Consider the following 23,532-nt stretch of genomic DNA (forward strand, 5'->3'; position numbering starts at 1 on the left):
CTCAAATCACATGCTCATATTTTGTTTAAAAGAGTTTAAAATCAGAAGAGAAGATGAGTCCGAAGAAAAAGGAATCAAAGAAATTCATACAACCGTCCAAATGATAATATACCAAGAGCATTTATGAGCCACACAAAAAGTCTATATATTAGATGCTCTATTCTCATTCCAATGAGAAGGTTCAAAGGAACAATAACGACAAACATTGTCCATAGTACAAGGTTGAAGCACGATGGACTGAAAGAGAGGAGATTGAAAGGGCCAACGAATCGTCTGATATTTTGGCATTTGGTATTGTTCTTGACTGACCCTATTGAAAGTAAACTGGCCACCCATGTTTTAATGCACAAGAAGTTTCAAAATCAAAAGTCTTCATCTCCATCTTCGAATTTTCAACACACCTACTCATATTATTTTCAACACCTAATCACAGTTATACAAGGATTATAACATGATAGATCATAGCCATCGATGTAACAACACCTTGTGAGCGAACAGTTCAACTATAGTGAGTCATATCTTATGTATATAGATATGTAATAATAATAATAATAATGAGGTTGGATATTTATTTTATTGTTTAGTCTATTTAACTTGTGACTAGCTAGCTAATACACTCCCTCGACCTCGAGTTTTATCAACATTTAAATTTTGGTATATGAGTAAAAGCACCGCAAGATAATCGTAACCAAAATGTTAAATATGATATTTTGACTCGTTTTCATCTCTTTTTTTCCCCCCTTTGGAATTGAAATATGATATTTGATTCTTTTCCCATATTCCCATTTGTGGCCTTTATCACACTATATGGTACTAGATTTATATTGGTCCACGTCTTGCAATTGTGTGCGTCTCCGTGGTCGTAATTGCTTGTATTTGTTTTATGTGCGTATAAATGTCTATGTAATGTGTTCGTTTTTGTTTGGTTTGGTTTGGTTTGTTTTGGTTTTTACCGCTCGTGAAGAGATTAGAGACTTGAGAGTCGAGACGGGGAGAGGCTGTTGTGTCCGGTTTTTGTGTACGTGGGGACAACCTCGTGAAATCTTTTTGGGGTCTCTGCGTTGCCTCGTTGTATCTGAGTAGTTGGCAATTTACCCTTTCTTTGTCCTTTTGAGGGACTTGACTATGCCTTTGCCTCACTTCGTTGCTTTTCATTCTCAGCTTCATTTGGCATCTTCTTTCCCTTCGCTAAAAACTATGTCATGATTACACCCACTTTCGCTTTTTCCTCTCTTTATATTCCGTCACTTCTATAATCATCTTCCCCTTTTCCTCTCCCCTCCTCCCTTTCTCTCTGTAGCAGTTGCATTGTGGAGTCAAAAGAATCTAGCTTGCACTAGGATAATGAATGGTGTTTCAAGCCCAGAAGAATCAGATTCCTCCGAGTTTGTTGAAGTTGATCCCACTGGAAGATATGGAAGAGTAAGCTACCTTATCTTTGCTCGGACTATTAATATTGTTTCTTCAGTTTGAGCTTTGGTTTTGAACTCATCAATCTTGCTGTTTTTGTTTTTTGCAGTACAATGAAATTCTTGGTAAAGGAGCTTCAAAGACAGTGTAAGGATTCCATTCATTAGCTTTTTTGAAAACCCTTATGGAATTTTTGCAAAACATGATCCTTTTTGGATTCTTTGGATTGTTAGATTAATTTCGCCGGTATGGCTTACTGGTGTGTGTTTTTGTTTGCTGCAGTTATAGAGCCTTTGATGAATACGAAGGAATTGAGGTAGCATGGAATCAGGTGAAGCTCTATGATTTCTTGCAGAGTCCTGAGGAACTTGAGAGGCTTTACTGTGAAATTCACCTGCTTAAGACCTTGAAACACAGAAACATCATGAAGTTTTACACTTCCTGGGTTGATACTGCTAATAGAAATATTAACTTTGTTACTGAAATGTTCACCTCGGGTACCCTCAGGCAGTAAGCATTTTAAAAGTCCACAATTTATCCTCTTTTTTTCTGTCTTATAATTTCTCTTTGTGGGTTTTTTTTTTTTTCTCTCTCTTATAATTTCTCTTTGTGTGTTATATTGGTCTTTTTAATCTGTTTCTTGTTTTTGTGTAGGTATAGGCTAAAACACAGGAGAGTTAATATTAGAGCTGTGAAGCATTGGTGCAGGCAAATTTTGTCAGGGCTTCTCTATCTCCATAGCCGTGACCCACCGGTGATTCATAGAGATCTCAAATGTGACAATATTTTTGTCAATGGAAACCAAGGGGAAGTCAAGATTGGGGATCTTGGCCTTGCTGCAATCCTCCGCAAATCTCATGCTGCTCGTTGTGTTGGTAAGCTTTATTGTTGCAGATTTCCTCTAATATTATCTATTATCACAATGTCAAATTTGAAAATCGAGTTACAATTTCCTTGACCAAATCATATCTCAATATTCTCAATCATTTGCTTCGAATTCCAAGATTTCTTCTGTGAAATGATGAATTGAAACAGCTCAGATGAGATTTTTTTAATTGTTAGATTATGTATTTTGCGTAATTTTTTCTCTTTCTGGCTATATATTTTGATCAGGAACGCCGGAGTTTATGGCCCCTGAAGTGTATGAAGAGGAATACAATGAATTAGTCGATATATACTCTTTCGGAATGTGCATCTTGGAGATGGTCACATTTGACTATCCATATAGTGAATGCACTCACCCTGCTCAAATCTACAAGAAAGTGATCTCTGTATGTGCTAATACTTCTCAAATTTTACATTTTAGTGTTTCATATTGTCAACTCTCCTCTTACACTTAGCAATGTTTTTTATAGGGTAAAAAGCCAGAAGCTCTGTTCAAAGTAGAGGATCCTGAGGTGCGACAATTCATTGAAAAATGCTTAGCAACCGTGTCTTCTAGGCTTTCTGCTAGGGAGCTTTTGACAGACCCTTTTCTCCAAATTGATGATTATGATTCCGATCTGAGGATGATACAGTACCAAACAGACTATGAGGAAATAAGCCCTCTTCTTCGACAATCTCTATACGGAATTTACCACAGCAATAGCTCTTCCAACAATGGATATGGCCATTACATTGGTTATGATACAGAGAATGGTTTAGACTACCATCCACATGAGTTTCAAGAGAGTGAAATTGATCTATTTACTTGTCAAGAGGATGAGCATTTGACAAATTTTGACATTTCAATCAAAGGTAAGCGTAGAGAGGATGATGGCATCTTTCTAAGGCTTAGAATTGCAGATAAAGAAGGTAAGATTTCCGAGCTATCCTCTCGTATTACTTTTATATCCCATTCTTATGCTTTGGTATCATTAGAGTGCTAATCAATTCCATTTCCTTGTTCCTTTTTGTAGGACGCATACGAAACATTTACTTCCCCTTTGACATTCAGACAGACACAGCATTGAGTGTCGCTACTGAAATGATATCCGAGCTTGATATCACTGACCAAGATGTGACAAAAATAGCAGAAATTATTGATAGTGAAATTGCTTCTTTAGTGCCCGAGTGGAAAAGGGGAATGGCAATGGAAGAAAGTCCACATCGCTCAAGTTTCTGTCACAATTGTGCTTCAAATGGTTGCTTACCAGATTATATTTTATCAGATGGGTCAGGAGCCAAGAACCTTCAGGTTCTTCAGTGTTCTAAAGACGGATGTGCTGCCATACATGGCCGATTTGAAGAGATCACATATCAAGTTGACGGGGCAGAACAATGTGCTCCAGAAGGTGCAGACCAGGCTGCATCACCACAATCGGCTGTTGTTCACTATGCCGATATCTGGGCTCAGCATGAGGGACAAGTGTTAAGTTCACAGGGATCCAGAGACATACACTGCGATGAGGAGCACAAAACATTGAACCAGTCAAGTTATGGAGCAGAGGAGAAGATCATAAATATGGATAGTCAGAGTAAATGCCATGAAAGAAACTGTTTCTCCATGAATTCAGCAATGGATTACGGTCTCTTGGATGATTATGAAAATGAAATTAGGCAAGAGCTAAGGTGGCTTAAAGCAAAGTATCAAATACAGCTGAGGGAGCTTAGAGACCAACAACTAGGTGTCAAATACAAATCTTCAAGCTTAACATTGATAACCGATGACAAAACTCGAGCATCAGACGACAAAGTTTCTCCTTCTTCAGTTTTACCTGAACCCGAAAGCAATAGACCTCCACAAAGAACAATAGCTCATACGCCTACAAAGCACCTCACATCATGTTTATCAATAGGTGATGAGAAGAAATGTGGCAATGTGGCCAATCAAAGGGTACACAGTTTTGAGCAAATGAATTGGCCTTGTAGCCCGGAGCAAATGGTCACTGCAAAGAGTTACTATACTCCTTTACTCCCACACTCCCTTCACCGGGCAACTTCTCTTCCAGTTGATTCTGTTGATGTTTCAAGCCAGTGAAGTCATCGATAATTTTCAGCAGCCTCGCAACGATCCTTGAATCATACACAAGTTGCCTAACCATTGACGGGAAAAATTGACGTGGCGGATATTAGTTGTACAAGCAGGGTAGACTGTCTTTGACCAGCTAATGTACAATATTACCCGCTAATGAATTATTATAAGATGAAAGAAAAGAGGGGTTCTCCAGAAACTAATCTCGTTTCCCGGAAGCCCGAAAAAGAATATGCAACTGAAGAAGTTTTTGAGCTGCACATGCAATTTAAGTTTTTGGCCACTGTCGTATATACTTTTTCACAACAATAATTAAAGCATTTGAATGTTCGCAAAAGAAAAGAAAAACAAATTGAATGGATTTGGTGGTTTAGCTTGTATGCATCATGAACCTAACTTCAAGCTTGTGCCATGTGATTTCCTGGATTTACAAGTTGCCAACTTGTCCTTACCATCTGGCACCCTGCTCATGCACGGTTTAGTGCTGACCAAAGTGCTTTCGACTTTCTAGCTTTTCTTATTTCATAATATTTGATAAAATGTTATTGATGCTTAAAAACACTTGTTCAAGCTGTAAGCATAAAGATAACAACATTCTTTAGTATTTAGTGTTAGGCTCAAGGTTTTTAATATCTAAATTAAAAGATTAGTCTATTAAACGAAGAAATTTATTTTATTAGGAATCCGTTTGGGATTTTTTTAAAAAAAATTAAAAATTAACTTAAATGTTTGGCAGATTTTTTAATTTTTTTAAATTAAAAATTAATAATAAAATTTATTAAATACATACGACTAATTTTATAATTTTAACCGTAAATTAAACTTTACCTACCGACACAACACAACTTAACCCGTTAATTTCTTAATATAACAAATGATAAGTTATTTTTAGCCGTAACTTAGGCCTCACACACAAATTATGCGGGTTTCATCAATGTGTTATTGTTACTGTGTGTGACGTCGTAAATTACAGTTAAATGCATCTAGCTTAGGTCCTCTTAATACTAGTTTATAGTTTCTCAATATTAGTTTCCATCGTTGGCTGCTGGCTGCTGGCTGCGTACGAGACATGTAAACTAAAGTTATTGGAACAAAGAAAAGTAATTAATCCATTCTCGTTACACGTATAAGGATGCCTTTATTACTCTCTTTTAAAAAGCGACTTTACAATTTGCAAAGCAACTTCCTCACGTTGGATCCCATTCAAAGAAAGCAAAAAAAAAGGACAAATGCAGAGCGTCCGTACTAAAAGCAGTCCAAATTAATGTCGGTGGGCTTCTGTCACGTCAGCCGTAGCCATCACAGCTTTGAGTTTAATGCGAAATTAATCTCTCTGATTTGTGTCGATTATACTGTGTGTTGGATCACATTAAGTAATTACATATATGCATTAAGTCGATTAGAGCTTTTTCTCCTTGACTTTAATGATTAAGATATGACTCACACAAGTGACAAAACGACCTATCTCCTCCTAATAATTAATACACGGTCAAAAAACTCCATGGGGCTCCATCAATGTATTTTTTATGCAGTTGTATTTTCTGAATTTTTTATTACGTCTCCCAATTAGTTGTAAATTTTATTCCTTAAGTATTTTAACATATTTTATGTAAAGCAAAAATTTTGGGATTATAGTGAAACCTTTCGGATATGATTAATAAAATATTTTGAGTAAAAATAAGAGGTTTGATGTTCAAACCCAACTCTTATGGGCGAAGAGAAAATTGAATTTTCATTACCCTAAATTAATGAAAAAAAATTGTAACAAACTACTTGTAAAATACAATTTTGGTATGGGACGTTAATTTTGAAACACTTAGCACTACTGGCCATTTTCATGCAAATAGAGCTTTATTTGATTTTTTTTTTAAGAAAATAGTGAAACTAAAAGATAATGGGATTAATTTATATCCCAAATTCCTTACCTACTCGTCAAAAGTTTCAAAAATTGAAGATAACATAGTCCTCAATCCTCGCACGTAATCAGACCATACACGTTACTGAGATAGAGCCTTATTGCTTTTCAATGGAGTCTAATAAGATAGAGTAAGGGCCTATATAGTATTTTTGGCCCAAGTCCATAGCTAACAGTTAGTCCACGAATCTCTGAACCGTCAGCAGCAGCCTCCCTTAATTAAGTGCCATCTGCACCATTTCATGCCGGACACTTGAGACTTGCTTTGCATTGCAGTGCAATTGATTCATTGAGACGTAAGCAAGTCATAAACTAGGGTTTCATTACGTACAGTAATCGAAGTCATTCGATTTTATTCTCGTGTATTATAATTAATCAACGATTGAATTTTTCAATTTTGCAGATAAATGGCTGACAAGGCGATCACCATCCGAACCAGAAAGTTCATGACCAACAGGCTTCTGTCGAGGAAACAATTTGTGAGCTCTCAAATTTTTTTTTTTTTTTAACTTTTTCAATTGTTTTGATGCACTGTTTGGATCCTGAGAAAATGTAAAATGGACTTTGATTATTCACTTGCATGATTATTTATTATTTTGATCTCTAATGGTTTAAAAGTAAATTAATTTAATTATTTTGGAATGGTGATAACTAAACTAAACTGATGAAAATATTATTTTGGCTGTTTTTGACACGTTAGGTTATCGATGTTCTGCATCCAGGTCGAGCCAATGTTTCAAAGGTATTAATTTAGCTTATATTTAATTTTTATCAGGTGCCGACGTTCCTATGTTCATAAAATATCTCTGTGGATGTTCGATCCTGATCAGTTCTGTTGATATTTTTGTATTCTTATTTTGTTTGTTTATTGATATTAATTCGTGTTTAATTTCTTGCTTGGCGACGATGAAGGCCGAGTTGAAGGAGAAATTGGCGAGGATGTATGATGTGAGGGATGCGAATGCTATATTTGTGTTCAAATTTCGTACACATTTTGGAGGTGGGAAATCAACTGGGTTTGGCCTCATCTATGACTCTGTTGAGAGTGCAAAGAAGTTTGAGCCCAAGTACAGGCTAATCAGGGTAATTAATTAATTTAATGCTTGTTTATTTATGGTATCTCTAATTATATTCTATACTTAAATTTAATTTATCTCTTAGTCTACTATGTTTCACTTAAATGATCAACGAATTTACTTTTTTTTTTAATATCAGATAATTTATAGGCTTTGAAAATAAGATTATGATTATCTCATGATTTGATCTTCTCTTGAGCAAAAATACACATGGGTAATTGGTAGTTAATAAATAAAGAAAATAAAGAATTTAAATTATATCCATACACTATCACTTAAATACACATGACACAAGATCATTAAAAGCTCAAATCAGGAGAGGATCTTTATCCTTGAAAATATTATGTATTTTCACTTGTTTGATTTGTTGAAAATGTTTCAATGGAGTTAAACTTAAAATTAATTGAGTGGCTTTCAGACAGTTTAAAAGAAAAAAAAATCTCAAATTGTTAAAAATTAAAATAAAAACAAAGGCTTGGGAATGCAATTACGTTAAATATTTGGAGAACTTTGTCGCCCTAATGATCTTACTAGACTTGAATATGAATTAGTGGGGCTCAATGTAGTATTCGGATACTAAATGGTTTAATACCCTGAAAATAAAATAAAAACGTACCGTTGATTCATAATTGTTTGATGGATGATAGAATGGACTGGCTACCAAGGTTGAGAAGTCAAGGAAGCAGATGAAAGAGAGGAAAAACAGGCAAAAGAAGATCAGAGGTGTCAAGAAGGTGATGAAATTTAAAGCTATTTCCTTCAAGAACTATTATTATTATTATTATTTTCCCTTTCTTTTCAATTTCTGTCATCAACTTAAACAGTCGATACCTTTGTGCAGGCCAAGGCTGAAGCTGGCAAGAAGAAGAAGTGAGGCCTTGGGGCGTTTAACCTGGCTTCTTCCAACAGCACGAATAGTTCCTTCGCTCTTTCTTTTAGTTATTAAATAACTAGCGAGTGGCTTAGCTCTTTTGTATTTCTATGAGACATTATTATATTTGATGTTTGCTATAATATTAGTACCTGGAGGGAAAATGTTTCTTAGTGAAATAAAGAGGTACTTTCTCTGAGTCTATTGGTGCTTTTGGAATAAAATTGTCAAAGCGGTTGATAACTAGTAGTTTCATTTCACATCAACCACGTAACAATACAAATCCTCAAAATAGAGCCTTGAGATTGCCTTCCCATCACTTAAAAATAATATTTTTATTTTAAAAAAAAATTATATTATAGTCACTTTCGCTGGAGATGGTAATTGAATTTTTCATTACTTTATTGCATCTTCTCGAATAAAAAAAAAAAAAATCCTCCGTGCTGGGAGGTCCATGGTTGGTGGCGTGGGCCTTGGGCGCACAGTGTTTCATGGATCGCATAGTTGTTAGTGGGATAATTTACTCGACTGGTTGATTTTCTTTTGAGTACAAATTAATTAAACCATGCTCATGGTCATTAGATCAGTGAATTTCTTTTTAGTATTGCAATGTGAAATGAATAAAAGAGATTTGTGGCATACATTGCATCCAAATCGATACTGTACCAAGCAAGATTCTGCTTAAGAACGGGGAAAACTAGGCCCGCAAAGTTAAGGTTGGATCATGTCCGCATCACGGGCCGCTTCTGATTTAGTTGAAAAAAATGGGCCGGGCCCACACGATGGTTGGACGCTGCTGATGCCTCTAAATTGCTGCGGTCAAAATGTCAAACAAGAACGTTAGAAACAAAACTACAAAAAAGAGACAAGAGCTACAGGCATCCGTCAACTCAACTCTGGTTAAAAAAACTGAAACAGCCTTGTTTTTTACCAAAACTCACCCAGTGCCCTATTCCCCTATTGCCCCTATTTGAGGACTGAATCCCAGGGGAATTAACCCCGATCTCGTTCTCGTCAGGGGGAACAGTTCCAGCTTTTTCTTCACCTAAAATGCGCTTCAGATACCCTTCTCTGATGCCACCCACCTTCTCTCTCACGCGCTACCTCCCGCGATTTCACTTCACTTTCTTCTTAAATATCCCCCAACACAGTACTAATGCAGCCCAACCATAAAATAAATTAAAAAAAAAAACACAGTCAGCATTATGCTTCAACCATCCCTGATCCTGCCAAGTAATGAAACGTTGCGGGGCCAATAGTACGTGGCAATATCAGTGCGGGTATTTACTGTCCAGCTTGGTTTTCGGACTAATCGTAAAACAAGATTTGGAGGGAAATTTGTGCGAAATGTAATTACTGAAAACACGTGTACATATATATATAAGAATTAACCCGAAAATATAATATGAAAAAAATAAAAATAAAAAACCAAAGGGAATAGTGAAAAGAGCACGATGGTTTTAGTTTATTTATAAAGGGACATTAAAAAAACCAAACCCAAAAACTCTCTCTCTCTTTGTTTTCTTCGCCGGGAAATTATTACGTCAGCAAACGGTGGCTCTTGCCGTCAAATTGCGTTTAACGGAATCCTTAGCCTTCCGGCGAGGTATTGTTCTTTGTCTATTTTCCGTTCCGTCGACGTTTTGTTTAACGTGAAAAATCAGAAAAGGCGTTTAATTATTTCTTTATTTTCATTTTTTTTATTTTTTGGTTTTAGTTTTGCTTCAGATCTGGTGGTTTTTGGCGCAATATTTTGATCGAGAGAGATTGAGGGTTTGTAATCACTGTATTTGTTCTGATTTCGTGGAGTAATTGGGGGTGATTGTGAATTATGAAAGAAAGTGTTGAACTGTAGAGTTCGGTTTGGTGTTTGTGGTGAATTTGGAATGGTTACAGACAAAATTTTCAAAGTTTAGGGTTTGTGCTAATCAATTGGAGTTTATGGCGGAGAGTAGGAGATCTGGCGATCAATCAGGGATTGTTGTGAAGAATAGGAGCTCTTCAGGTTGTTTAATTGTGAGAAAGAAGAGTGACGATGTTAGTGTGGCTGGTTCTTCGGGGGCTCAAAAGGGTTTCAGGTCAAAAAAAGGAAAAAAGAGGCCTAGGATGGTTATGAGTGATTCTGGTTCGAGTGATGAGCTGTTAATGCCTCCTCGTAGGAGGGTGGGCCCTGAGACAATAAGGGTTTGTAATGGTTTGAGTGGTTTAGAGAAGGTTGTTGTCGGGGAAGAGAGTGATTTTGGTAGGAACCGGGAAAGAGATAGGGATAGGGATACGGTGGAGCGTGTAAGACGTAATGAGGATGGTTTATTTGGTAGAACTGAGGGGCAGAGTGATAGGAAGAGGAATAGGTTAGATGTGTTTGAGTTTGATGAGTATGATGGGTCTGACAAGGAAATAATGATGAGTCAGAAACATTTGGGGGATACAAGAAGGGATATTGGGGGAAGAAGGTTTTTTGGGGGTTCAATGGCATTAGGAAGAGGAGGAATTGAGAGGGAATTGGAGTCTGGTTCAGGTAGACAAGTTGTTGTTGATAAGCGAAAGAATTTGTATTTTGAGAGGACTAATAGCTTTAATCAAGGTGGCATGAATAGATTTGGGATGGATAGGGATGCAGGTCGTTCACCTATATCCTTGTTGAGAGAGAAGTACTCGGGGAATTCAGATGGACCCATTAGGCTTCAGGGGAAAAATGGAGTTCTAAAGGTGATGGTGAACAAAAAGAAAAAGGTAGGTGAACCTGTGAAAAGTTTTGATCATGCGGGTACTGAAGCAAATTGTAGTAGTTCTAGAATTGAAGATAAAGTTAAGAGGAATGTTCCAATCCATCATTCATCTTACTTAGAAACAGAAGTTCTTGAGAAACCTTGCTCATTTCTTAGGAAAGAGAAAAATCAACTTAATTTGAGAAAATCTCTATCAACTAAAAAGAGTAAGGATGATGACTCTGATTCAGCTGACAGTGATACTGCACCGAAGCTGGGACCAAAGAGAATGGAAGCTTGTAAATCTGTGAAAGAGGTTAGTTCTGAAAGTGAAAAAACTCCTGGTGGAAAGCTCACGTTATCCAGGCTCAAGGAAGGGAAGGCTAGGCGCGGTAGTGGCACGGAAAAGCAAAAACTACGCGAACGGATAAGGGGGATGCTTGTGGAAGCTGGCTGGACAATAGATTACAGACCTAGAAAGAACAGAGACTACCTGGATGCAGTGTACATTAACCCCACTGGAACAGCTTACTGGTCCATCATCAAGGCCTATGATGCACTTACGAAGCAATTAAATGATGAAGAAGATGAAGCCAAACCAAGTGCCGATGGTTCTCCATTCACTCCCTTACCAGATGAAGTTCTTAGCCAATTAACTAGGAAAACACGAAAGAAGATTGAGAAAGAAATGAAAAAGAAGCAAAGAGATGGCAGTCAGAGTTTCAGCACGAGAGAAACTTCTGCAAGGAGAACTTCAAGTGCCAGACGTGATGAGGACAGTATGGGCAGTGGTAACCATGAAGAGAAACTAAGTTCGTTCTTAAAGCAGGGTGGCAAATCATCCAAGAGTAAAATGAATGAGAATGGTGTGGTCAGCCAGAATCCAAAAGGTCTGAGTTCTACTCATTTGCCAGACACTGATGAAAACCCATCTTCCACATCCGGTTCTCATCAGTTGCATGGAAGGAAAAGTAGAAAACTTGGTAGATGTACTTTGTTGATTCGGAATTCAAATGTGGGCCCAAATTCAGAGACTGATGGCTTTGTTCCATATGCTGGGAAGCTGACATTACTTTCCTGGTTGATTGATTCTGGGACCGTGCAGTTGAGCCAAAAGGTGCAATATATGAATCGTCGACGGACAAAAGTAATGTTGGAGGGTTGGATTACAAGAGATGGCATTCATTGTGGTTGTTGCAGTAAAATCCTCACTGTTTCAAAGTTCGAGATTCATGCTGGAAGCAAATTGCGTCAACCATTCCAAAACATCTATCTGGACTCAGGGGTTTCCCTTCTGCAATGCCAAATAGATGCATGGAATAAATTAAAAGAGTCTGAGAGCATTGGTTTTGAGTCGGTAGATGTTGATGGGGATGATCCAAATGATGATACTTGTGGCATATGTGGAGATGGTGGGGATTTGATCTGTTGTGATGGTTGCCCATCAACATTTCATCAGAGCTGCCTAGATATACAGGTACCATACATTAGATTTAGCATAATTATTAGGGGAATTTCTTTCTTCTCCAGTCTAGTTTTTCCTTCATTATTTTGTTGTGGGCCAATTGGTCATTCTTAATTTTAGTGAAGGTTAATGAATAAAGAAAAGGCTCTGAAATGTGCAGGAGTAACATATTATTACTTGAATATTTGGGTATCTGAATGCCTCTAATGAATTTGTTTTTATTTTCCTTTTGGGGTCACAGTTATGGAGTAGTGGAATTAAAAACTTTTAGCGGTTGAGCAGTTATAAGAAACCAGAAAAGGAGGTGGGATAATCTGCATGGTTCTAATTAGGGCTGATAGGAAATTCTTTGTTAAGCACTAGTGATGCAATATAAGAAAGATAATCCCTTAATTCAGTCAAGTTGATAATTGGAGACTCCCAAAAAAGAAAAGGTGCAAGGTTTTTCAGTTTAAAGGAATAAGGGTGATGGAAACTCCTTTGAAAATACCTTTGCCCCATGCAATCCTGCCTGAGTGCTCGTACTCATGTGGGAACTGTTTTCTTAGTGTTCCCATGGTATTTTTGGTTTGCATTGCTATGAGTTGCTTGAACTAACTTGCCAAAATGGTTGACCTGACAAATTATACAACTGATTAGGTGATCTGAACTAGGCATTAGTGTTTGTTGGCTGAGGTTTCCCCCATTCCGGGGAAAAGAATTTGACGCATCTTACTTATGAAAGGGAATTACACCATATTATTCCAAACTAGCTCACAAAATTATATTGCAGATGCTTCCTCCTGGCGACTGGCACTGTCCAAATTGTACATGTAAATTTTGTGGGCTTGCTGGTGAGGATGATGCTGAAGGAGATGATACTACCACTTCTGCACTGCTGCCTTGCGCCATGTGTGAGAAAAAATGTATATCTCTCTCTCTCTCTCTCTCTCTCTCTCTCGTTCTTGGTTTTCTCACTCTTGTCGTTTGCTTATAGAATTTTACCTACTTGTGTTTCTTCTTAGCCTAAGTTTTTAATTATAGCATTCATTTCCACTTCTGTAGATCACAAATTATGCATGCAGGAGATGGATGCTCTTTCTGACAATTTGACTGGCTTGGTCACTTCTTTTTGTGGGCGGAAATGTCAAGAGGTATCTTCAATTTCTTGCTTCTCTCAATTTAGTTTTTTTTTTCTTTTGTTTTGGGTTGGGGGGGGGGGGGGGGGGGAGGGGAGAAAAAATTCTTAGTTATCTTCTACTTGGATTGACATTCTATTCCCATGTAGTTTACACTTGGTTGTATATGGTATGAGAGTACTTAAGTATCTTGTGGCATAAAGCGTTCTTTCCTGCCAGGCTAAACTTAATGTGTCTTCTCTTTTTGTTTATTCTTCTACTTCTTTTTTCCTTTTTCTGTTCCTTTTCTAAAACAATAGCATTTGAAGGTGAGGGTTTCAGTCTTGTTTGCTTATGTAGCATCCTTTCTAACAAAGGTAATGATCCTTTTTTTTTTTTTTTTTTTTTTTTTTGGTGTGCTGCTATGTAGTCTATTATTTTCTTAAAGATTTGGTTATTCTTTTAGCGATGCTTATTTGCCAGAAACTAGATCTGTTGTTAGAAATTTCAGTTTATATGACAAACATTAACCCACATTCAAGGATGGCAGTCTGGCAGTCTTCTGAATTTGTAAATTGGACTTAAGAACAAGATTTAATTTTGTTCCTTCATTAAAGTAAAGCTGGTTTACTAGCATGTAATTCTATCCATATCTGGTCAACCTTTAAGCAACTATGATACTTGGTGCTGAACTGTAACACTGCAAATTTATGTCATTATTTGAGAGCTTTGGTTTGAAGGGGAAGCTTTTTGTTGTGTTTTAGCCCAAGGATCTCTTGTTGTTTATAAGTTTTGAGCTGAGCCATAATTTTTGTAAATTCTAGATCCCTTTTAGGGTTTCTAGAACAGGCGATCCCTTTGTTGTGAGCAGATGTGGTCATATACTTTGTTTCCTGACCCCAAAAAAGAAAACCGGAAAAAAAAAACTCTCGTTTGGAGCGGTTGCCTGAGAAACATGTTAGTTTTCTGGAGTTATAATATTTGAGTTAAATGAAGGCTGTACTTTGGGTTTTTGTTCCTGGAATTTTTTTTTCTTCCCTTTCTACCTCACCTTATTGCTTACATTTTATTGTCCTAATGTTACTACATATAATTTGCCTGTCTTTTGGAGTGAAAGCACAATTCTGTTTCAATTGTGTGGGCATGTTTTGTGTGGTTGGGGGGGGGGGGGGGGGGTAACCCTTGCATTTTTCTAATTGGCTTCTTTACTTTTTGGGAACTAGTTGGCTTCTTGACTTTTTGGTAGCGTAAGAGTTGATTCTTCAAACTTGCATCCATTAAGGTAATGTCTTGAATTCCATTTTCTGCCTCTACAGCTGTCTGAACATTTGCAGAAATATCTCGGGGTCAAACATGAACTGGAAGCAGGGCTTTCATGGTCCCTTATCCATAGATCAGATGAAGATTCAGATACATCTCTCCGAGGTCTTCCTCAAAGGGTGGAATGCAATTCTAAGCTAGCTGTGGCGCTGAATGTTATGGATGAATGCTTTTTGCCAATTGTTGACCGGCGGAGTGGTATCAATTTAATTCATAACGTTCTTTATAATTCTGGGTAAGCAGGAAATATTTTGTTACTTGGTTTTCCTTGTGTTTCTCGCTTGAGTTGATACCACTTAAACATAATTGATAGCTTTCTTTTGTTACATGGTTGTAAATTATTGTTATATGCTCATTAACTCACCACCTCTCATCCATGTATTGTGATTCCTTTTATGCGATCATATTTTAGTTGATATCTTATGCTATCACTTTTACGATTTGATGTCGAAATGATGATCTGGTGAAAAGTAACTAGTCAGCATGGTTCTATCTTTGTTTTATTGTGGAAATATGACCAAGCATATTTATTAAATTTGAAAATGGGCAAGCTTCTTAAATCCACTCTCTGTATGTTAAATGAATTTTGAACTTAAAAAGACTGGTTGTTCAATATTGGTGACTTGTAATTAGTTGTTTAAGATTGAATTTGCTTTGATTTATTTTATGCATGCACTTTTATTTTCCTTGAGAGAAGTCGTGAATGCATAATTTCTTCTGTATGTATCTGTGTGTTTTACAAGATGTCTGTTAGTGTAGCCTTTTGCTGGATTATTCAGACAATATATTTTCTTTGCAATCGTGATTCAAATTTCATTTCTTTTGGAAAGGGATTTAAATTCTATTGTAATGCAGAAGTTCCCTGATTTTTTTTTTTTTAAGATCAAACTTCAATCGGCTCAATTATAGTGGCTTCTACACTGCCATTCTAGAGAGGGGAGATGAAATAATTTTTGCAGCATCTATCCGGTACAATGCCTCTTTTGCTTCTGGTCATTATTATTCAAATTGACATCGTTTGTTGTTTTCTTTTTTGTTATTTTGTTATTTTGTTTTGGATATCTGTCAAAATAATTGCATAGAAAATTTCACAACGTTATCTGGCAGGCTTTTTTTTTGGTTGGGGGGGGGGGGGGGACAATATCTTTGTATATAATTTTATTGATGCAATAGAACTTTAGAATGGTAGGGGCTACTATTGTTTAAATAAGATATTATAATAGCGATTAGCAATTTCACTTGCTGTTAGGTGAAAGTGATATCTCACAATATTTTAGGAAATGTTGGTTCCATTGGAATTGTATTTCTGTGAATATTCTCAACAGAACAACTGAAATTTACAATTCTCATACTCTGCATAGTGTTCTGGTGTTTACCATGAAGGAGCGGTTTCAGGGTTGGGATTTTCTTATAGGGGTCCCCCTATGCCTGGGGACAAACATGTTCATGAGATCATATTTTTACATTGGTTTATACCTAATTAGGCTTCTATTTGGCCTAGAAGTTCTGGTTTAATTTGCTATTGAGATCTACGATGTGTGCGCAATTATGCTGATAATGTTATTATTTTAATGCTCTTGCCTGACTAGGTTCCATGGGACCCAGTTAGCAGAGATGCCGTTCATTGGTACCCGCCATATATATAGGCGTCAAGGAATGTGCCGCCGACTTTTCTGTGCCCTTGAGTCAGTAAGTTATCAAAATTACGTCTTGCGCATGTGTTGAATTCATTTGTCAAATATCTGATTTTGTTGTCTGTTTGTCTGTTTGCTTTTGCCTTTTATCCACTTGGTTACTTTAACTGATGTTAACTTTTATCTGAAGGCTCTCTGCTCTCTCAAGGTGGAGAAACTGATTATCCCTGCTATTGCTGAACTTATGCATACATGGACTAGAGTTTTTGGTTTCACTTCTCTTGAGGAATCACTTAAGCAAGAAATGAGATCCTTGAATATGTTGGTATTCCCTGGTATAGACATGTTACAGAAACTGCTACTGGAGCAAGAAGGCATCAAGGAGAACATTTCTGCTAGCCAAGGTTCTATTTCACATATGTATTCTCTTTTACTTTCAACTATATGTTTTCATCCTGTCATTTGGCTTAAGCCTTTTTTGAACCACAGGTTCAAAACAAAAGGAACTAGAAGTCAAGCATGAAATTACTCCTGAGATGGAAAATAAAGCTGACTTAGATTCCTCAACTGAGCATGATTCTCATAAGTCTTCTGGTAGTGATCTGCTTCATCCTAATGCCATAAATGGTGTAGTTGTTGCTTCAGATTTTGATTCCAAATGTCCAGGTGTTTCCTCAAATAGTAACTCTACGCTGAGTGGTTCTTCACCAGCTTATGTTTCAGTTGAGGGGACATGTGCTGATTCCAAATCTGCAGACAAGATTGAATGTGCTTCCGATGGCAAGTGTCTTTCCAACTCCGAAACAAGTCAAATAAGAGACACAGAAATTAAACCAGAGTCAGATTCTACTGATGTAGATATAACTCAATCTAGTAAAGAGGTTGTTATGGATGTTGATCACGCAATAGATGTCAATGTTGCCGCTTCTCATGAAGTTGAAAATCCCATTGCTGCTGCGGAATCTGTTGGTCCTGATTCTCAATCAGGGAATAATTTAGCCGAATCTGATCTGGACCAGAAATGTCTTTTTTCTGGCGACAGGAGTTATTATACCCTGGAGAATGGTAATAAGCCTGACTCGGACTCGCCTGCTAATGTTAACACTAAGTTTACTGGAGAGTGTGATATAGATAATGCCAGTGATGTGGGTGCTGCTGCCCAAGAAGTGAAAAATGTTGACTCAGTTCAGGAAATGCCTGCTTCTGAATCAGCAGACAAGTCAGCGAAATCTGCTTCAGGGATTAATTGTCCTTCTGATCTGGGCATGGTTAACACTGCAAAAGGGACGGAAAATAAACAAGTCTCGTATTCTCATATCAAAGATTACATTCAGCCTTGCAAAGATGCTGATGATATGGGTGATGCCCGTGCAATAGATGTTAATGTTGCTGGTTCACATGAAGTTGAAATTGTAGTTTCTGTAGAGAGGACTGTTTGTTCTGATTCACAATCAGATGACAAATTGATTGAATCTGCTTCTAGTCCCTGTATGCTACAGATAGAAACCAAAGCACAATTGGATTCTTCTGTCAAAGATGAAGTCCAGCCTACTAAAGAGGTTGGCAATGATGATGCCCTTGCAATAGATGTCAATGCTACTGCTCCTGAAGTTCTTCAGCCAGTCATGGTTCAACAGTTAAAATGTGGTGATTTTCAGTCTGGGGACAAGTTAGTTGAAGATGGTGTTCAGTCATGTAGAGATGGTGCTAAAGTTGACACTGATGGATTAGATAACAACATCGATCCATTTGATGAACCTGAAATTCCCATTTCAGTTGCAGGGAGCATAATTGCCGATTCAGAGTTGGAGAATAAGTCAGCTGAGCCTAAATCTGCTTCTGAGACGGAATGCCTTGTCTCCGAAACTGATCTCAAAGAACCAAATATGCAACATGAATGGTCATCAGATTCTCCATTTGAAGATAATTCTCTACCCTGTAAAGCGGATAGTTCTGATGACAAACATACCGAAGTTGCTTTTTCTCTTGGGGAAATTACTGAAGAGAATGCCACTGATGCCGGCAATGGAATTCCTGCTGACCCTCTAACTATGTTTGATAGCTGTGATGTGAGTTCTTCCATACAAGGTGCAGAGGGACAAAAATCAATTGCCTCTTCGGAAGCTGGTTCTGAAGCAGCACGTTGTGAAGAAAGTAGTCTACATCCATCCAATGATGTGCCTGCGGGGAAAGCCGAATCTAGCTCTGCTTGATATGCACATAGCTCAGACACCAGGTGTTCTGTATGCTGTACTGCCTCTCTCAATCTCAAATTGCACCTTTTCATGCATGGTTTTAACTCCTATGCTAGTGATTCCAAGGAAAGGACATTCAGGCTCTAGCACCATTTCCGAGGCTTAAAATTTTTCCTTTCATGCAAGAAGTGCTTTTTCTGCGAGGTCTTGGTTAAGAAGTTGCTGTTGCTGCTGTAATAGCACATTTTCTGTCGAAAGGTGAAAAGCGGTGAAAAGCAAGTGCCGTTCGAAGTGTAAATAATGGAATCAGTTTTGAGTCTACAAGTTGATAGCTTCTCTGCGGAGCGCTAATTTTTCATTTATATGTAGCAATTCGTTCTTTAAATATGTGAAAATGTCAAGCAAGCTCACTACATGACAGATGATGTATTTGAGGCAAGTGACATTTGAGCAAGCTTTTCCTGTAACTAGTTTAAAAAACTTCTTGATAATAGTGAGCCCCTATTGTACCAAGCTCATAGGCCTTCTTTGTATCACATTCATATATTTTAAGTTCAATGTCATCTAGTTTTCAAATAGTCTTATCTTTCTTTCTTCTCTCGCCCCTCTCATTTTTGGGTTTTGGCATTGAATTGCAGAACTAGAAAAAGAAAAAAAAAAGTTCATTTTTGTATTTTTTTTGTTTCTCTTTTTTTTTTTTTTTAATTCAAGGTATGTGGTTGTGAATTTAACTTCACATATTTACAACTATAATATATCTTTTTTTAATATTTCAACTTTAATATATTATTTTTAGGGTATTTCTAATATAATCTACAATAAGGTAAAATTCACTTACTAGTCCTATTACTCTACTCGCCATTTTTACATTATTTTATTGATTGTAAATTAAGCAAATGCTTGTTTTTAACCCTCTGACTTTCATTATGCATATAGAGAAAGTGTCACCAACTTTCTTTAAAAAGAGAGTTGTAGTCAATTACTCTTACTAGCATCAGTATTCGTTTATTCGATTCGATTTTATACGAAATAAATGGATTTGGGTTTAAAAAAATGATTTATTTAATAAATGAATAAATTCAATTCAATTAGTTATTTAAACGAATTGAATTCGGATTTAAAAATATTGATTCGTTTGTTCATTTATAAATAAATCGAATGCAATCCATTAATTTAAAATTCATTTAATTTAATTAAATTACTTATTTATCCTTAAATATGTATGAAAAAAAAATTTAGTTTGAAGGTTAACATAATAATTATAAATGATAATAAATTTGTATTTTGTGGGATGTTAAATTTTTGGTCTTTTTATATTTTATTTTGCTTAATTTTTATTTATTAATTATAATTTTATAAATGAATTTATATTCAATTTAATCTTTATGGATTTGTTATATAAACAAATAGTAAATAAAACAAAATTTACTTCACCTAAATGAATTAAATAAATCAAACAAATATGTATTTAACAAACGAACAAATAAAAATGCTAATACTTTAATTTATTTAATAAATAATTTAAAATTAAATTAATAAAATTTTGACCCAATTCATTTAAGATTTCATTCAAATTCGATTCATCCTTCCTTTTGGCGCACGACCAACGTTATTGATAGATGATTAAAAAAATAAAATATTTTCTCCATTTGTTTTTTCAATAATACTGCTAGTAATGAGGATCAGAAACAGAAAAAACGCTGCGTTTTGGCAAAAGCCGTGTTGGCGTTGCTACTCTCTCTGCGACATTGGAAACGATAGTGTGTAAAATGGAGCTCTCGGTCCCAGCTCGCCTTGTTCACCTTTCAATCTCGTCCACGTCCTCACGCCGGCTCCTCGTTAAACCAAAAACCAATCTCTCTCGTAAACTTCTCCCCATCTCCACACAATACTGCTCCTCAACGCGCCGCATGAACTCCCTCACAACACCACGCGCCTCTCTAAACCCAGACGGCGACAGCAAACACAACAACGGGTCCGCCTCAACTTCCTCTGCCGTCGATTCTGGTCAAACCCCTGCTTTTGACTCTGATTTCATTTTTTTAACTTCAATTTATTGGTGTTTGCTTTTTTGAACTATTGTTCTTTGTCTTATTTCAGGTCGAATTGGGGAAGTGAAAAGAGTCACGAAAGAGACCAACGTTTCTGTGAAGATTAACGTCGATGGCTCTGGCGTTGCTGATTCATCCACTTGCATTCCCTTCCTAGATCACATGCTTGATGTATTTTACTTTCTCTTTATTATTATATTCTTTATTTGTAATAAAATGTTTATTAAATTTGCTTCCGTATTGATTTTTCTTTTTTTGGTTCTATTTGTATTTAGCAACTGGCTTCGCACGGGCTATTTGATGTGCACGTGAGGGCAACCGGAGACATTCACATTGATGATCATCATACCAATGAAGACGTTGGGCTTGCCATTGGCACGGTAACTATTCAAAACGGTGTTAGTTGTTTTTTATGTTCAAGCGAGATGAAATTTTGTTGTATAATTAGCACTTTTGTTGTGCAGGCATTGCTGCAGGCTCTTGGTGATAGGAAAGGAATTAATCGGTTTGGTGATTTTACAGCTCCTCTTGATGAAGCTTTGATTCATGTTTCATTGGTATGCTTGTTTCATATTCTGCTGATTAGCTGAGGATTAACAAGATTATGTTGAGAACTTTAAGATCTATATTTATATGAACTATAGGGAAAAGAATGACATTCGGTTAGGATAAATTTGATAGGTTTATCGAAGTTTCACTAGAATTAATGTAAATCATGAGAAAGTTACAAGTAAAAAAATTTGTTGCCTTCAGCCTGCAAATTATAACCTGGAGCCATTAATAACTTGCTGGTTCTGTGATTTTTAAGTGTTTAGAAAAGCTATCTTTTTTTTGAGATATTACTGTAAAAGAAGAATGCATAATGGAAATGTGGATGATCCTTAAGACTCGGTTCTACTGATGAGAATCTTCTTTTTAGTGTGTGAAAGTTGACTTTTTGCACAGGTGAGAGGGTTTAGGGCTTTAGGCTTCATTTTACCTGAGATCTTGAGTCTCACTCTCTTTTTGTATATATATTTATGTTTTCGTGAGGCATAGTTATGGTTATACATTTTATCTACTTGGTGAATTTGAAAGAATGCTCAAATTTCGAGATTACTTTGTTTCAGGATTTATCTGGACGGCCACATTTAAATTATGATTTGCAAATTCCCACACAGAGAGTTGGAACTTACGACACTCAAGTACTTTGCTTTTCTCTTACTTCCATCCTTATACATTTAGATATCTGAATCTGTTGCATACATAAATTATTGTTGAAATTTCTTCTGTGGAGATGTCAAGTTGATATTATACTTTGTGCATCTTCAAGAGTTTCTTAAATTATGGTATAGTTAAAGCTGTTGTTTCTGTTTCTTTCTATTTTCTGTTGGATTTATTTTACCAGTATTATTTTTAATATTTTTGAACTTTCTTATTTGTAGTTGGTGGAGCACTTTTTCCAGTCTTTGGTGAACACTTCTGGAATGACTCTTCACATTCGACAGGTAAATTGCCGAGAGCCTCATAAATTTGGTGTGTTCAACTTTAAATCATTGAAACTTTTTTGTTTGTTTAGGAACTAAAAATTAATTGTGGTTAAACGATGCCCTTTATTCTCATTGTATTGGACAAATTATATTCCGTTGTCAACTGGAATTATGGCTACCTGAATGCAAATTTTAAATTCTGTTCTGAGCATTTTGTTTGAATTTCTTTGTAAATTATAGAATCTTGTTAATTTTGGTGAATTATGTCTGTGGTCTTTGCTCAGAAGAGTGGGCCTCTAATATTTATGAATTCTTTTGTTTTTGTTCCACTTGAGTTTTTAAGAGTAATCAAATAATGGTTGAACACAGCTTGCTGGAAAAAATTCTCATCACATTATTGAGGCAACCTTCAAAGCTTTTGCTAGGGCTCTCCGACAAGCAACAGAGTATGATCCACGTCGCCGTGGAACTATACCAAGGTTTGCTTTACTTCTTGGAAAAAAAAAAAACAAGTTACAATGATTTTTGAGTGCATAATCCTTTTCTCAAAAGCATAGCCGTAATTGGTGAGAAATTTGAGGATAGAAACATAAGCAATAGTGTAATTTCATTATTAGTTGTAGCGCATTAAAGTGCATTAAAGTCCCGTGTAAATGTATAGTTAAATGAACGTTTTATTTGAAGTGTTCATTTATTTATTTATTTCATGAAGTTAAGATGACATCAGGACACATAAAACTAAAGTCTAAAGTTTATTGAAGTTGAATGGTGTTTGTTTTGCAGCTCAAAAGGGGTTCTACTACGATCTTGATACTTCACGGGATTCATGGACTGGGGATGGGGCTCTTCATGTAGCCTTAAGATTATTGTTAAGAGGGTTATAACTTCATCACCGTCTCCTACCATATGCATTAAAAGGTGTTCTTTTGATTTCTGGTGGTTCACTCTCATATCATTACCGGGACATGTGCTGCTTCAATTGATCAGGGCAAGAAATTTTCAAATCTTTTCATCTGTTCTGGACCTTCTGATGAGATGAGCTCAACAAGTACAAATATGGAGGGCAGAGAGTTGCTCCTGTCTCTAGTGTGTCCCGCGAACGTTGAGGAGATTTAAAGCAATCTTGCCTTCTTGATGACTAAATTGTGTCCGGTAGAGTATAGGTGTTAAAAACCAGAACAGTATGATCTTGAGGCAATAAATCATTCTACTAGCTTTTTGTTCGGGATATGTAATTGGTATTTGCTGGGTTATGGATTTTGTAATTTATAAAATTATCTTGCTGAATGTCAAGTATGCGTCAATGAAGATGGATCCAGTAAATCTTGAATGTTGCGTTGCTTTTGTTTACTCGGGACTGCAACGTTT

At 36.5% G+C, this 23,532-nt stretch overlaps 4 protein-coding genes across 5 annotated transcripts; all 4 read left to right on the forward strand.

The window, feature by feature from the left end:
- The first annotated feature begins 1,077 nt into the window (after positions 1-1,077).
- On the forward strand, positions 1,078-4,566 carry LOC18033415 (probable serine/threonine-protein kinase WNK9). Its single transcript, XM_006419862.2, has 7 exons — positions 1,078-1,422; positions 1,520-1,557; positions 1,693-1,920; positions 2,065-2,285; positions 2,524-2,681; positions 2,766-3,204; positions 3,309-4,566. Exons 1-7 carry the CDS (start codon positions 1,345-1,347, stop codon positions 4,367-4,369), a joined length of 2,223 nt encoding a protein of 740 aa, XP_006419925.1. The 5' UTR covers positions 1,078-1,344; the 3' UTR covers positions 4,370-4,566.
- A 1,853-nt stretch (positions 4,567-6,419) lies between these two features.
- On the forward strand, positions 6,420-8,468 carry LOC18033355 (40S ribosomal protein S24-1). Its single transcript, XM_006419863.2, has 6 exons — positions 6,420-6,574; positions 6,682-6,757; positions 6,979-7,020; positions 7,191-7,361; positions 8,002-8,088; positions 8,196-8,468. The coding sequence occupies exons 2-6, from the start codon at positions 6,686-6,688 to the stop codon at positions 8,226-8,228; spliced, it is 405 nt and encodes a 134-aa protein (XP_006419926.1). The 5' UTR covers positions 6,420-6,574; positions 6,682-6,685; the 3' UTR covers positions 8,229-8,468.
- A 1,200-nt stretch (positions 8,469-9,668) lies between these two features.
- Positions 9,669-19,222, forward strand: LOC18033326. 2 transcript variants are annotated; one of them, XM_006419865.2, is made up of 9 exons: positions 9,669-9,831; positions 9,943-12,410; positions 13,171-13,303; positions 13,443-13,531; positions 14,812-15,050; positions 15,698-15,784; positions 16,405-16,504; positions 16,640-16,853; positions 16,939-19,222. In XM_006419865.2, the coding sequence occupies exons 2-9, from the start codon at positions 10,167-10,169 to the stop codon at positions 18,660-18,662; spliced, it is 4,830 nt and encodes a 1,609-aa protein (XP_006419928.1). In that variant the 5' UTR covers positions 9,669-9,831; positions 9,943-10,166; the 3' UTR covers positions 18,663-19,222. The 2 variants fall into 2 exon arrangements, with proteins under 2 accessions (XP_006419928.1, XP_024046265.1); XM_024190497.1 differs by having other exon boundaries at positions 9,954-12,410.
- Positions 19,223-20,325: 1,103 nt separating this feature from the next.
- On the forward strand, positions 20,326-23,451 carry LOC18032998 (imidazoleglycerol-phosphate dehydratase). The gene is made up of 8 exons (XM_006419866.2): positions 20,326-20,651; positions 20,745-20,866; positions 20,971-21,075; positions 21,160-21,252; positions 21,805-21,879; positions 22,120-22,182; positions 22,534-22,643; positions 22,948-23,451. The coding sequence occupies exons 1-8, from the start codon at positions 20,414-20,416 to the stop codon at positions 22,973-22,975; spliced, it is 834 nt and encodes a 277-aa protein (XP_006419929.1). The 5' UTR covers positions 20,326-20,413; the 3' UTR covers positions 22,976-23,451.
- The last annotated feature ends 81 nt before the right edge of the window (positions 23,452-23,532 follow it).

This window comes from Citrus clementina, unplaced genomic scaffold, assembly GCF_000493195.1.
Source record: "Citrus clementina cultivar Clemenules unplaced genomic scaffold, Citrus_clementina_v1.0 scaffold_9, whole genome shotgun sequence".
Lineage (NCBI taxonomy): Eukaryota > Viridiplantae > Streptophyta > Magnoliopsida > Sapindales > Rutaceae > Citrus > Citrus x clementina.